Consider the following 16,488-nt stretch of genomic DNA (forward strand, 5'->3'; position numbering starts at 1 on the left):
TGGTTGGTTAAATCTGAGAGCATTGTATAAAATTATATATGCTAGGATCCAAGCTACACTTCATGACATAATGAAGTAATAAACAGGCAAACATGTAATAAGCTCTTCAACAAATATTGAACTTCTCACTAAGTGGGAAAACGAACCAGGTTCTCCTGTCTGGTAATTTAACAACACATTAACCTTTTTTAAAATTGTCACATGGGTTCATTAACAGGTTTGTTAATTGCTTTTGGGCTGATTATTTGTTCAATGCTTGTTAACATGCTCAATATTTAACACGTTCTAAGGTTAATAACACAATTTTAAATGCGTTCAATATTTGTTTAAATATTTATTACTTTAAACTAAGTAGTGAAGACAAGGGACCAAGTAAGGGGTAATATGATGAATTGAAGAGGAAAAGGTTCTTGAGGCGCAGAGATGATGTTCCTACCCCTGGATCAGAAGATTTGGGTTCAGGTCCTGCCTGCTCCAGAGGTGTGTAATAATATGCCTGAATAAATTGATTAGAAAAATAGGTTAAATTTTTAAAAATTGGAGAGCGAAACTTCTTGTGTACAGCAACAATGTCACTACCTCTGGACCAAGAGATTTGGGTTCAAGTCCCGCCTGCTCCAGGGGTGTGTAACAATACCTCTGAAAGAAAGATACCATTAAGGGAATTGATCATTTGACTGCGGTAGGAAGCGACAGTGTCCAAACTTAAAAGTGCGCCAGTAAGTAAGGCTAGAGGTTATGAAAATAATAAAAAAGATAAAATTAAAGGAACTTTATCTGAATGTGCAGTATTTATGCCAAAGTAGATGTTTTGGTGGCATAAATGGAAGTAAACAGTTATTATCTAATCACTGTCATGGACAAACAAGGTTGGGAATTGAACTTTCAAGAGTATTCAACATTTAGGAAGGATAGGGGAAAAAACAGAAAGGAGATGGAGTAGCACTGTTAATAAACAATGAGATCTGTATAATAATGAGAGGATCTTCAATCGACAATTGATCAAGGAGTAAAAATGGCAAGAATTAGCAAACATGGTCAGTGTTGTTTATAGGCCACCAAACAGTAGTGGTAAAATAGAGCATGGTACAAACAGGAAATTAGAAATCATAAGAGACTTGAATATACACAGCCAGGGGTAAACCTAATTAGCAATAATGTTGTGGAGTGACAAAACCCTGGAATTGGTTTTTAAATGGTTCTTAAAGAACAGTATGTTGAGGAACCAACTAGTGAACAGAAAATTTGAATTTTTTATTGTGCAATACGATAGGCTAATTAATAACAATTGTAAAAGAGCCTCTTGGGAAGTAGGACCATAATATAACATAGAATTTTATATTAAAGTTTGAAAGTCATGAAGGTTCAATCTAAAACTAGGAGCTAAAATCAAAGCAAAGGATACTATGAAGTTATGAGGGGCAAATTTATTGTGATAGATTAGGAAACTATTAAAAGGTATGACTGGCAATGGCTAGCACTTACAGAATTAATGCATGTTTTACTAAAAATTTAGATTATTTTAGAGGCACAAAACCAAACAGGAGTAGCTAACAAGAGAAGCTAAAGACCGTATTAGATCAAAAAGATGTCAAAAATGAGCCTGAAGATTTGAAAGTATTTGGAACTCAGTAAATGATCAAATAGACCAAAAAGAGAAAATAGATCTGAAAGTCACCTAGCAAGAAGCATAAAATGGACCATAAAAGCTTTTATAAATATGCAAAGACAAATGTGAACCATTACAGGCAGAAACTGGTAAGTTTATAATGGAGGATAAGGAACTAACAGGGAAACTAAACAACTATTTTGTGTCCATATTCATGGAGGGAGCTACAGAAAAACCCCCACTTAGGGATGAATGGGTCTTTGTTTGAATGGCAGTTAGGGACTAGCTCGGATCCCAGGTCAAAACATTGTGTGATTTCAAGGAGCTGGACAAAGCACTTGATGCTAAAGGGATCCAAGGATATGGGGGAAAGGTAGGAACAAGCTGTTAAGTTGGATGATCAGATATAAATTAATAATTTACATGAAGGAACTAAATGCAATATCTCCAAACTTGAGATGACACAGGGTGAGCTATGAGGAGGATGCAGAGATGCTTCAGTATGATTTGGACAAGTTGAGTGCTAGGGCAAATGCATAGCAAATGCAGTATAATATGGATGAATGTGAGGTTGTCCACTTTGATAGTAAAAACAAGAAGGCAGGTTATCATTTGACTGCTATAAATTGAGAGAAGGCAATGTCTTCATACACAAGTTGCTCAACATAAGTGTCCAGGTGAAGCAGGTACTAAAGAAGGCAATGGCACATTGGCCTTTATAGATCACACCTGGAATATTGTTTTGGTCTCCTTATCTGAGGAAAGATGTTCTTGCTATAGAGGGAGTACAATAAAAATTTATCATACTGGTTCCTAGGATGTCGGGACTGATGTATGAGGAGAGTTTGAATTACAGGTCGTTCTGCTATAATGCGACAGTTGTGTTCTTCTGCGACTTTGCAGTATAGAAAATCGTGCTGTAGAAGTTCGCTAATAGAAAATCACTATACCCGTTCAGTGGAAAGTTTGTATTATACAAACAACGCCCACAATTCGCTTTATTGCAAACTCGTGCTGATGAAATGTGCATTATAGCAGAATGACCTGTAATTCACTGCAGTTAGAATTATATTTACTGGAGTTCAGAAGAATGAAGGGGAAGCCTTTAAAATTCAAATAGGGTGAGACAGGATAGATGCAAGAAGGATATTTCTAATGGCATGGCAGTCTGAACCGGGGGGAGTCACAGTCCAAGGAACTTTTTCACAAAACGGGTGGTGCATATATGGAATGAGCTGCCAGAGGAAGTGGTGGGGGCTGGTACAATTACAGCATTTAAAAGGCATCATGAACAGGAAGGGTTTAGAGGGATATGGGCTAAGTGGTGGCAAATGGGACTAGATTAGCTTAGGATATCTGATTGGCTTGGACGAGTTGGACCAAAGGGTTTGTTTCCAAATTGTGCATCTCTATGACTCTAAATCATTTAGAACTGAGATAAGGAGAAATTGCTACACCCAGAAATTTGTGAACCTGTGGAATTTGCTACCACCGAAAGCAGCCGAGGTCAAAACATTGTGTGATTTCAAGGAGTTGGACAAAGCACTTGATGCTAAAGGGATCCAAGGATATGGGGGAAAGGTAGGAACAAGCTGTTAAGTTGGATGATCAGAAATTATCATAATGAATGGTGAAGCAGGCTCATAAGACCAAAAGGCCTACTTCTGCTTTTACTATGTTTTTATTGGTATGAAATAATCATGAGAGACTTCAAACTTCATATAGATTGATGCAAATTAGATTTACCAATGCAATGAAGGATAAATTCCTTGAATGTAAATGAGATGGTTTTCTTGAATAGTATGTTAAGGAATCAACTAGAGAACAGACTATAATATTGTGCAATAAGAAGGGGAAGGGTGACCATGATGTGCTTTAGAGCAGGAATTTAGAAGACAAATGGCTTTTATTGCAAGAGGATTTGAGTACAGAAGGAAAAACTACCTTGTTTCAGTTGCATTGAGTCTTAGTAAGAGCACACTGGGAATATCAGGAATAGTTTCGGTTACCATACCTAAGGACACATTTACTTACCATTAAGAGAATGTAACAAAAGATCTCCAGACTGATCTCAAGGATTGCAGGCATTTCCTGTGAGGAGAGATTCAGGTGACTGGACCAATATTCTTTCGATTCTGGATTAGTGGTGCTGGAAGAGCACAGCAGTTCAGGCAGCATCCAAGGAGCTTCGAAATCGCCGTTCCTTGGATGCTGCCTGAAGTGCTGTGCTCTTCCAGCACCACTAATCCAGAATCCGGTTTCCAGCATTTGCAGTCATTGTTTTTACCCCCAATATTCTTTAGAGTTTAGAAGAATGAAAGATGATCTCATTGATTCAAAATTCTTAGACATTTTGACAGGGCAGGTGCAGGAAGGATGTTTTCCGTGGCTCTAGGGTCTAGAACAAGGCAACATGATCACAGAATGAGAGGTGGGCTGTTTAGGACTAAGTTGAAGAGGAATGTCTTCACACAGAGTAGTGACTCTGGAATTACCTATCCCAGAGTGCCGGGAAGGTGCAGTCATTGAGAGTTCAATAGATTTCCAGATGTTAAAGACATCAAGGAATATTGAAAATTTCATAGGGAAATGGCATTGAGATACAAGATCAGCCTTGATCTCATTGAATGTTAAAGCATGTTTGAAAGGCCAAACCCTCTAGTCCTGCTTCCATGCCTGTGTTCCAAAAGTGCTATACCTGTTTGTGTTCGTAACTTGTTAGCCCATTTGATATTTGTTTTTATGTTGTTCAGATCTTCTCTACATGTTTGTGACTTCCGGATATGTTTAATTCATAACTTCTTTGTTTGAAATGTCACAGCTCAGCAGGCCGTGAAACCGATGTTTAGCCAGCCAAAACCTAAAGGTTTTATCATTTGCCTGCTTATTCAAATTTAGTGGGAAGCAGGAGGAAACAAGAAAAAGCTGAGGAAACTGTTTAGACCCCTAAAAGGAAAATTTAAATATCTGAAGAAGTGGAATATTTTAAACAATACAGAACAAAAAGAAGTTAACGTTAAAATTATTAAAATCTAAAGTTTGTTCTTTTGTTAATCCAAATTCTATTGCAATATACTTTGTTGAACCTTTGTATTGATTTGTATATTTTCTTCTTCTGTTTCAGTATTTGAACTCATGAGTAAAGGGTAAGTTTGGAATCATTATTAACCCAGCTGTCTTCTAGCACTCACTGTTATTGTTGCCGTAACTTTCCTATTCTATCTGATGTCTCTTGATGTTTAGGCCTGTGATGGAGGTACCGACAGATAGCCCATTCTCAGAGGAACAGGCACATTTTTACTTTAGAGATATCATCTTGGGCATTGAATACCGTGAGTGTTAAATGCTTCACTTCAATTTCAACAGCCTAATTACATATTTAGCTTTAATCTCCGAAGCTGTACCTTCTGATGTGGTTGCTGCGTTATCACAATGATCAGACTATTTTGTGCCGAAACGTTTCATGTTGGTTTTAGCCACTACAGTTAACAATGTATAAACAATTTGATACCATGGTAACAGTATTTGGCCATTGAAATATTGTTTTGAAAAGTTTTTTTAGGACATTTTCTATCTACCCTGTAACTCACTTAGCATTTTGGGACCTTTACAGTTGAACTGAACTGACATTAGTTTAAATTCACAAAACTATGGCGTGAGCATTCTATTTATGTAAATACGTAGAGTCTAGCACAATACAGAGGAGGCCAGTCAGTGCATTTAGCTGACATCTGTTCTTTCAAAGAGCAATCCAACTGGTCCCACTCACCAATTCTTTCTCTAAAGCACTATGATTTTTAAAGTTTTTGTAAATTTTCTGCCTATGAGATTATCATTAGTGAAATATTTCAGTAGGAAGGAGCTATCAGACAGGGCCCTGTCCACACTCTACAGCATGGGCATGATAGCATAGGTAAAAACAATGACTGCAGATTCTGGATGAGAGTGGGGCTGGAAGAGCACAGCAGTTCAGGCAGCATCCGAGGAGCACGAAAATCGACGTTTTGGGCAAAAGCCCTTCATCAGGAATACAGGCAGAGAGCCTGAAGGGTGGAGAGATAAATGAGAGGAGGGTGGGGGTGGGGAGAAAGTAGCACAGAGTACAGTAGGTGAGTGGGGGTGGGGATGAAGGTGATAAGTCAGGGAGGAGGATGGGGGAAGGTAGCAAAGAGTACAGTGGGTGGATGGGGGTAGGATAAAGGTGATAGGTCAGAGAGGAGGATGGAGTGGATAGGTGGAAAAGAAGATAGGCAGGTAGGACAGGTCATGGGGACGGTGCTGAGCTGGAAGTTTGGAACTGGGGTGACGTGGGGGGAAGGAGAAATGAGGAAACTGGTGAAGTCCACATTGATGCCCTGGGGTTGAAGTGTTTCGAGGCGGAAGATGAGGCGTTCTTCCTCCAGGCGTCGGGTGGTGAAGGAGGCCCACCTCGGCTGAGTGGGGGGTGGGGGGGGGAGTTGAAATGTTGGGCCATGGGGCGGTGTGGTTGATTGGTGCGGGTGTCCTGGAGATGTTCCCTAAAGCGCTCTGCTGGGAGGCGTCCAGTCTCCCCAATGTGGAGGAGACCGCATCGGGAGCAACGGATACAATAAATGATATTAGTGGATGTGCAGGTAAAACTTTGGATGTGGAAGGCTCCTTTAGGGCCTTGGATGGAGGTGAGGGAGGAGGTGTGGGCACAGGTTTTGTAATTCCTTCGGTGGCAGGGGAAGGTGCCAGGACGGGAGGGTGGGTTGTAGGGGGGCATGGACCTGACCAGGTAGTCACGGAGGGAACGGTCTTTGCGGAAGGTGGAAAGGGGGTAGGGAGGGAAATAGTAATGAGTCATAAATAACTCAGAAACAACAGTATAAAACAACTATGTTGACCCTGCAAAGTCCTCCAGCCTAACATCTGGGAGCTAGTGCCAAATAGAGAGCGTCGTCTCACAGACGTGTCAAGCAACAGCCTGACACAATCATACTCATGGAATCATCCCTTAAAGCCAATGTCCCAGTCACCACCATCACCATTCCTAGATATGCCCTGTCCCACTGACAGGACAGACCCAGCAGAGGTGGCATCACAGTGGCATACAATTCGGGAGGGAGTTGCTCCAGGAATCCTCAACGTTGACTCCAGACTCCATGATGTCTCAAAGCATGATATCAAATATGGGCAGGGAAATCTCCTGCTACTTAGCACACACCATCCTCTCTCAGCCGATGAATCACTGCTCTTCCATGTTGAACAATACTTGGAGGAAACGCTAGGTGCAGAACGTACTCTGGATGGGGGATTCAATGTCAGTGAATGCAATAAGGTTGACTCTTAACTGCCCTCTGGGCAGTTAGGGATGGGCAATAAATACTGGCATGTCCAGTGAAGTCCAAATCCCATGAAAGAATAAAGAATCCAGCAATTAATGTTGGAGGGCAATTAAACTACTAACAGATGAAGGAGGCTCCACAAATATCCTTATCCTCAATAACAGGAAAGCCCAGCTTGACAGCAGTTTCGATGAATCCCTCAATTTCTCTACGCTGTCAGAAACTCTATTTGACATATTTAATGACATCCGTGCTGAACGTGCTTTTTATCCTTGTGCAACACTCTTGTGGCCTTCTGTCCTGCAGTCATAACATGGCAGTTTCCCACCCTTCATCATTATTAGGGAAATGTCCTCAATCAAATTAGCTGAAAACTAGCATCTCAGATAGGGGACTTTTGGAGAAGGCCGAGATGGATTATCCACTTGCCACATCTGGCTGAAGACTGTGATGAATATTATCTTTTGCTGTGATACTCAGGACTATTTGTGGAGCTCCTCCTCCTGTGAAATGTTTAATTATCCACCACCATTCATGACTGGATGTGGTAACGCTGCACAACTTAGATCTGATCCACTGCTTGTGGGTTCGCTTAGCTCTATCACTTGTTATTTAGGCTGTTGGGCATGCAAGTAGTTCTGCTTCATCCTTTCACCAGGTTGACACCTTGTTTTTAGGTATGCCTGGCCCTCCTCCGGCTGTGCCCACCTGCACTCCCCATTGAACTATCGTTGGTCTCCTGGCTTGATGGCAATGGCATAGTGGGGGATATGCCAGGCCATAAAGTTACAGATTGTGTTGGAATACAGTTTAGCTACTGTTGATGGCCCATAGTGCTTCATGGATCCCCAGACTTGAGTTGCTAGATCTGTTCAAAGTCTGTCCCATTTAGCAAGGTGAGAGTGCCACACAACACAATGGAGGGTATTCTCACTGTGAAGGTAGGACTTCATCTCCACAAGGACTGTGGTTTTTCCCTCTTACCTACATTCCAATGATAGAGATATCTGTGGCAGGCAGACTGGTGAGGATGTGGTCAAGTAAATTTTCCCTTTTGTTGGTTCCCTCACCACCTGCTGAAGACCCAGTCTAGCAGCTATGTCCTTTTGGATCTGACCAACTCAATCAGTAATACTGCGTTTGAACCACTCTTGGTAGTGGACATCGGAAGCCCCCACCCAGAGTACATTCTGCGCCTTGCTACCCTCAATGCTTCCTCCAAGTGTTGTTCATCAAATACTGATTCATCAGTTGAGGGAAGACAGAATCAGCAGAAGGTTTCCTTGCTCATGTTTAATCTGAAGCCATGAACGTCATGGGGTGCGGAGTTAATGTTGAGGACTCCCAGGGAAATTCTCTCCTGACTGTATGTCACTGTGCCAGCACCTGTACTGGGTCTGTCCTGCTGCTGGGACAGGACATGTCCAGGGATGGTGATGGCTGTATCTGGGACATTACCTATAAGGTATGATTCCGTGAATGTGACAGCATCAGGTTGTTGCTTGTCTCGACTGTGAGACAGTTCTCCCACTTTTGGCACTAGCTTCTAGTTGTTAGTAAGGAGGACTTTGCAGAGTTGACAGGGCTGTTTCTGCATTGTCTTTTCTGGTGCCTAGATCGATGCCAGGTGGCCTGTCCATTTTCATTTCTTTATTGAGACTTCATAGCAATTGGAACAACTAAGTGGCTAGTTAAGAGTCAACCAAATTGTTGTGAGTCTGGGGTTACATGTCAGCCAAATGAGGATGGCAGGTTACCTTCCCTGAAGGGCATTAGTGAACCAGGTGGGTTTTTCCGACAATTGACAATGGTTTTATGATCATCAGTAGTACATTTTTTTAATGGAATTCAAATTGTACTGTCTGCTGTGGCGGGATTTGAACTCATGTCACTGCAACATTAGCTGTGCTTCTTGATCAATAGTCCAGTGATAAACCACTAGGCCACTGCCTCTCCAAAATTCCAGATTTGTTAATTGAATTTAAGTTGCACCAACTTTCCAAAAATGCAGCACCTCACATTTGTCTTACTTAAACTTCATCTACCACTTCTCAACCCATTGGCCCATCTGATCAAGATCCTGTTGTAATCTGAGATAACCTTCTTCGCTGTCCACTGTACCTCCAATTTTGGTGTCATCAGTAAACTTACTAACTATACCTCTTATGCTCACATCCAAATCATTTATATAAATGGTGAAAAGTAGTGGACCCAGCACCAATCCTTGTGGCACTCCACTGGTCACAGGCCTCCAGTCTGAAAAACAACCCTCCATCACCACCCTCTGTCTTCTACCTTTGAACCAGTTCTGTATCCATTTTGGGAAAGCAAATCTTAGCAGGACTTATACACTTAATGGTAAGGTCCTTGGGAGTGTTGCTGAACAAAGAGACCTTGGAGTGCAAGTTCATAGCTCCTTGAAAGTAGAGTCGTGGGTCGATAGGATAGTGAAGAAGGCGTTTGGTATGCTTTCCCTTACTGGTCAGTGTATTGAGTACAGGAATTGGGAGGTCATGTTGTGGCTGTACAGGTCATTGGTTAGGCCACTGTTGGAATATTGCGTGCAATGCTGGTCTCTTTTCTATCGGAAAGATGTTGTGAAACTTGAAAGGGTTCAGAAAAGATTTACAAGGATGTTATTGGATTTGAGCTATAGGGAGAGATTAAATAGGCTAGGGCTGTTTTCTCTGGGGTGTCGGAGGCTGAGGGGTTTATAAAATCATGAGGGGCATGGATAGGATAAATAGACAAAGTCTTTTCCCTGGGGTGAGGGAGTCTAGAACTAGAGGACATAGGTTTAGGGTGAGAGGGGAAAGATATAAAAGAGACCTAAGAGGCAACTTTTTTCACTCAGAGGGTGGTACATGTATGGAATGAAGTGGTGGAGGCTGGTACAATTGCAACATTTAAAAGGCATTTGGATGGGTATATAAATAGGAAGGGTTTGGAGGGATATGGGCTGGGTGCTGGCAAGTGGCACTAGATTGGGTTGGGATATCTGGTCGGCATGGACCAGTTGGGCCAAAAGGTCTGTTTCTGTGCTGTATATCTCTATGACTCTATGACTCTATCGCTTTCATGGTGGAATTTGATCCCATGTCCTCAGAGCATTGGCTTGGCCCAGTGACATTGCGAGTACATCATCACCTGCCATTTAGAAAAGAAAACATTGCAAGTGTGTAATAAGTGAACTTTGAATTTTTGTATGAAGTTTGCAGGTTGTTTGTGTTCTCTCCCCTCACTATCTCTGTAACCTCCTCCAGTGTTCCCTATTTCCATAAATTCTTCCAACACCTCCAACCCTCCCTGTCTCTGCAAAATCATCCAATTCTATAACTTGCCAGAATATCTGAGCTTCTGTAACTCTGGTTCTCTTGATCATCTCTGATTTTAATATTGGAGGCCATGCCTTCAAGAACCTCATCCTCACACTCTGAAATCCACCCCCTACATCTCGATACCTCTCAATTTCTCTTTTTATCTTAAGACAATATTTAAAACATATCTCATTGACCAAACATTTTGTCATCCGACTTAATATCCCATTATGTCCCTCAGTGACATATTTTGTTTATATAATGCTTCTGTGAAACACCTTGGCTCATTTAATTACATTAAAGGCACTAAAGATACATTGGATGCTTTTGTTTTTTGAAATGGGAACATAATGATCTCCAGTTGTATTACACAAAGATTATTCTTGGGCAGCACGGTGGCACAGTGGTTAGCACTGCTGCCTCACAGCGCCAGATACCTGGGTTCATTTCCCGCCTCAGGCGACTAACTGTGTGGAGTTTGCACGTCCTCCCCGTGTCTGCGCGGGTTTGCTCCGGTTTCCTCCCACAGTCCAAAGATGTGCAGGTCAGGTGAATTGGCCATTGGCCATGCTAAATTGCCTGTAGTGTTAGGTAAGGGGTAAATGTAGGGGTATGGGTGGGTTGCACTTCGGTGGGGTGGTGTGGACTTGTTGGGCCGAAGGGCCTGTTTCCACACTGTAAGTAATCTAATCTATTTGATCAGATTATTCTTTCTTAATATTAATTTGCATTTAAGTGGCATATTTAATATGGCAAAATGTCTTTGCACTTCCCAGGAGTAATATTAGAAGGAAATTTAAAAGTTTAAGGCATAGATAGCCTGGCCAACAAATGTGGAGCAATTCAAATTAGTAACATGTAATAGATTAGCTTTGGTGGAAAACCATTTGGTGGGTTGGTGGGCTGGATGAAGTGACAACACTGTGGAGGGCAAGGTGAGAAATGAACACTGGAAGGAGAACTTTGCATTTGAAGTGTTGCTGAACTGGGATGGTATATAGGTCAAAGAGCACTGAGATGACTTGGCTTTGGGTGGCCAGGAGAGTATTCAGAATTGTGAATTCAAGATATACTCCCAAAATCAAATTTATCTGATTTCCTGATGTATGAAAGAGAAGGTAACCTTGTCTGACCTACATGTGACTCCATACCAGCATCAGTGTGGTAAACTTTTATCAGCCATTCAGTTCAAGGGCAACAAAACTGGTCTTGCCAGTGACGCCCACATTCCATGAAGAAAAGGAATTGCTTTCATTGCTGATCTCTCTCAGTGATTGATGAGTATGATGCACATAGTCAGACAATAGCAGTTTTCCCATCAGTTAAAAGGAAATACTTAGCTATATTTTACACAATAATGAGTCATTGGAAAATGAGACATTAGCAGCTGTTAATGGCTCTGTCTGCGTTCTCCATCCTTGCTGATTTTCTTAGGCTAACTTTATAAGTTTGGACCCCACGCTGAAGGTTTCTGAGCCAAAGCTTCCACAAATGGAAGCATTATTAAAAACAAATTAATAACTGATTGCAGAGTGCAGTGCAGGACCACACAGAGAATGCGGGCGATGTCTTAATGAGACAGGCAGACTCAAGAAGCAGGAGTGTGAGATTGATGCAGTGCACTCACTTGGACAATAACAGAGCACCGTGGACAGCAGTAGCATTCATGTAATTTCACTCCATGCATGAGGCCTGGTGGATGTAGTGATTCTAACAAGCTCAGCAAGATGGGCCTCATAGAATATCAATTCCCTGATTGGGACTGTTAATCTGGTCCAAACAGGGAACCCTGGCTTACAGATACGAACAGGAGTGTCAGCCATCATGGTTCACTCTGAGAGCTAGCTTTGAGGGAACAGGATCAATGTCAAGGACTTTCCACTTAATGACAGGGTACTGGCCTCTGTGGAGTTATTTCAGTTGGTAAATCAGAAACGCTGAGCTTCATGAATTTCCCATTTATAAAGGTGTTCCTAAATCCTGTTTTCGTGTGAGTCTAGTTTCATCAGGCATGATTGACCAGTCTGACTGGCAAATACATTCGACTGATATTATTGTCACTAATCTCCTCTGGAGTTACACCACACATTTGGCTGAAACCAAGATCCTGACAATTTTCCAAAGGTAGATGATAGGGAGAACCACCTCATCTGTACCTCAAGGAAATTTCCAATGTATATGGCACACCACGGAGCCTATTTTACAAATTGTAGTTCGTGGTCCCACAAACTGTTCCTAGTGGAACCATTTTCACAATTTCCCACATAATGTTCTATCTGCCAGATTTTTACCCATTCATTTAACCTGTCTGTATCAGCATACAATTTGTTATGTTACCTTTACAACATACCTTCCTTCCTAATATCATTTCACTTGCAAATTTATGCCTTCAATCCCATTATTCAAGTCATTGATAATAAATGTAAAATGTTAATGACCCAGCACAACACGCCTGCAGGATCCCAGTTGTTGCATACTTCTAATTTGAACAGTGTACTGTCTGTTTTCTGCCAGCCAACCAGCCAGTCTTCTATCCATTCTGGTATGTTACCCTCAAAGCTCTCACTTTGCACAATAAGTTTTTATGTGGAACCTTGTCAATGGACTCCATTTATCCACAGTTACTCCTTCAGAGAATTCCAGTAAATTGCTGAAATAGGACTTCCCTATCTAAAAAAATCTGAGTCTTCCTGATACCCATGAATTTTGCCAAGTGCCCACTTATATGATGAGCAATGACTGATTCGAACACCTTCTCCACAGCAGACTTTAAACAAACTGACTATAGTTGCCTGTGGTCTGCTTTCATCCCTTCTTGATATAGGGGTTATATTTGCTTTCATTAACTCTAATTGTATCTATCCAGTGTCTAATGGAAAGTTAACATCACTGCACCTACCACATCTTTTATTGCCTTAGGATGAAGTCCATCTGCAGCCAGACACTTACCAACCACAACTCAATCAATTTGCTCAGTTAAATAAAAGGATTCTGGGTAATCCAAGATGGAGGACAGGAAAAAGTTGTGGCTGTAAGAGCTATAAGACCATAAGACATAGGAGTGGAAGTAAGGCCATTCGGCCTATCGAGTCCACTCCGCCATTTAATCATGGCTGATGGGCATTTCAACTCCACTTACCCGCATTCTCCCCGTAGCCCTTAATTCCTTGTGACATCAAGAATTTATCAATCTCTGCCTTGAAGACATTTAGCGTCCCAGCTTCCACTGCACTCCGCGGCAATGAATTCCACAGGCCCACCACTCTCTGGCTGAAGAAATGTCTCCGCATTTCTGTTCTGAATTGACCCCCCCTCTAATTATAAGGCTGTGTCCACAAGTCCTAGTCTCCCCGCCTAACGGAAACAATTTCCTAGCATCCACCCTTTCCAAGCCATGTATTATCTTGTAAGTTTCTATTAGATCTCCCCTTAATCTTCTAAACTCCAATAAATACAATCCCAGGATCCTCAGCCGTCCCTCATATGTTAGGCCTACCATTCCAGGGATCATCCATGTGAATCTCCGCTGGACACGTTCCAGTGCCAGTATGTCCTTCCTGAGGTGTGGGGACCAAAACTGGACACAGTATTCCAAATGGGGCCTAACCAGAGCTTTATAAAGTCTCAGTAGCACAACACTGCTTTTATATTCCAACCCTCTTGAGATAAATGACAACATTGCATTCGCTTTCTTAATCACGGACTCAACTTGCATGTTTACCTTTAGAGAATCCTCGACTAGCACTCCCAGATCCCTTTGTACTTTGGCTTTACGAATTTTCTCACCATTTAGAAAGTAGTCCATGCTTGTATTCTTTTTTTAAAAGTGCAAGATCTCGCATTTGCTCACATTGAATTCCATCAGCCATTTCCTGGACCACTCTCCCAAACTGTCTAGATCCTTCTGCAGCCTCCCCACTTCCTCAGTACTACCTGCCTGTCCACCTAACTTCTTATCATCGGCAAACTTCGGTAGAATGCCCCCAGTCCCTTCATCCAGATCATTAATATATAACGTGAACAGCTGCGCCCCCAACACTGAACCCTGCGGGACACCGCTTGTCACCGGCTGCCATTCCGAAAAAGAACCTTTTATCCCAACTCTCTGCCTTCTGTCAGACAGCCAATCCTCAATCCATGCCAGTAGCTCACCTCGAACACCATGGGCCCTCACCTTGCTCAGCAGCCTCTCGTGTGGCACCTTATCAAAGGCCTTTTGGAAGTCTAGATAGACCACATCCACTGGGTTCCCCTAGTCTAACCTACTTGTCACCTCTTCAAAGAATTCTAACAGGTTTGTCAGGCACGACCTCCCCTTACTAAGTCCATGTTGACTTGTTCTAATCCGACCCTGCTTTTCCAAGAATTTAGAAACCTCATCCGTAACAATGGATTCTAGAATTTTACCAACAAACGAGGTTAGGCTAATTGGCCTATAATTTTCCATCTTTTGTCTTGATCCTTTCTTGAACAAGGGGGTTACAACAGCGGTCTTCCAATCATCCGGGACTTTCCCTGACTCCAGTGACTTTTGAAAGATCTCAACCAAAACCTCCGCTATTTCCTCAGCCACCTCCCTCAGAACTCTAGGATGTACAAAGTTTGTGAGAAGATTTGTAGCTCGGGTGCTCGTTGTTGTGGTTCTGTTCGCCGAGCTGGGAATTTGTGTTCCAGATGTTTCGTCCCCTGTCTGCTGAACACCAACTAGCCACGAAACGATACGACTATCTAACTTTGGTAGGCAAACACGCAGATGACAAGCAACATGAATTTGACTGGGACAACACTACTATTATAGGACAAGCCAAACAGAGAACAGTCAGGGAATTCCAAGAGGCATGGCACTCATCCACAGATTCAATCGATAAGCGCATCGACCTGTACCCAATATACCGACCACTGCAGCGGACAGCTGGAACTGACAACCAGAAGCGGCAGATTGAAACCACTACAAATGCCGGAGGAAAGATTACAGAAGCACTTCACAGGAGGCTCCCAAGCACTGAGGATGTCACCTAGACAGAGGACGAAACATCTGCAATACATATTCCCAGCTCGGCGAACACAACAACTCTAGGGTGTAGCCCATCGGGGCCAGGAGATTTGTCAATTTTAAGACCTTTTAGCTTTTCTAGCACTATCTCTTTTGTAATGGCAACCATACTCAACTCAGCCCCCTACTCTCTTTAATTGTTGGGATATTACTCATGTCTTCCACTGTGAAGACTGACGCAAGGCATTTATTAAGTTCTCCAGCTATTTCCTTATCTCCCATCACTGGCCTTCCAGTATCAGTTTGAAGTGGCCCATTGTCTCCTTTTGCTTGTCGTTTGTTTCTTATGTACTGAAAGAAACTTTTACTATCATTTCTAATATTACTGGCTAGCCTACCTTCATTTTGATCCTCTCCTTCCTTATTTCTCTCTTTGTTATCCTCTGTTTTTGTAGCCTTCCCAATCTTCTGATTTCCCAGTGCTCTTGGCCACTTTATAGGATCTCTCTTTTTCTTTGATACATTTCCTGACTTCCTTTGTCAGCCTTGGCTGTCTAATCCCTCCCTGGATAATCTTTCTTTTCTTGGGGATGAACCTCTGTACAGTGTCCTCAATTATACCCACAAACTCCTGCCATTTTTGCTCTACTGTCTTCCCTGCTAGGCTCTGCTTCTAGTCGATTTTTGTCAGTTCCTCTCTCATGCCCTCATAATTACCTTTGTTTAACTGTAACACCATTACATCCGATTTTGCCTTCTCTCTTTCCAGACTGAACTCTACCATATTATGATCGCTGCTTCCTAAGTGTTCCCTTACTTTAAGATCTTTTATAAAGTCTGGTTCATTACATAGCACTAGGTCCAGAATAGCCTGCTCCCTTGTGGGCTCCATGACAAACTGTTCCAAAAAGCCATCCAGTAAGCATTCCAAGGATTCCCTTTCTTTGGATCCATTGGCAACATTATTTACCCAGTCCACCTGCATATTGAAGTCTCCCATGATCACCGTGACCTTGCCTTTCTGACATGCCTTCTCTATTTCCCGGTACATGTTGCGCCTCTGGTCCTGACCACTGTTAGGAGGTCTGTACATAACTCCCATTATGGTTTTTTTGCCTTTGTGGTTCCTCAATTCCACCCACACAGATTCCACATCATCCGACCCTATGTTATTCAGTGCCATAGATTTAATTTTGTTCTTAACTAACAAGGCCACCCCACCCCCTCTGCCCACCTCCCTGTCTTTTCGATAAGTTGTAG

General features: G+C 42.3%; 1 protein-coding gene across 11 annotated transcripts in view; it reads left to right on the plus strand.

Moving 5' to 3' along the window:
• The window catches only part of camkk1a (calcium/calmodulin-dependent protein kinase kinase 1, alpha a), a 263,571-nt gene that overhangs the window by 190,865 nt on the left and 56,218 nt on the right, over positions 1-16,488 (plus strand). For all 11 annotated transcript variants that reach the window (XM_072589306.1, XM_072589312.1, XM_072589304.1 and 8 more), the window contains 2 exons: positions 4,734-4,755; positions 4,853-4,941. In XM_072589306.1, coding sequence (XP_072445407.1) covers positions 4,734-4,755; positions 4,853-4,941 — 111 coding nt within the window. The remainder of the gene's footprint in view (positions 1-4,733; positions 4,756-4,852; positions 4,942-16,488) is intronic.

This window comes from Chiloscyllium punctatum, chromosome 19 (genome assembly GCF_047496795.1).
Source record: "Chiloscyllium punctatum isolate Juve2018m chromosome 19, sChiPun1.3, whole genome shotgun sequence".
In the NCBI taxonomy this organism is placed as follows: Eukaryota; Metazoa; Chordata; class Chondrichthyes; order Orectolobiformes; family Hemiscylliidae; genus Chiloscyllium; species Chiloscyllium punctatum.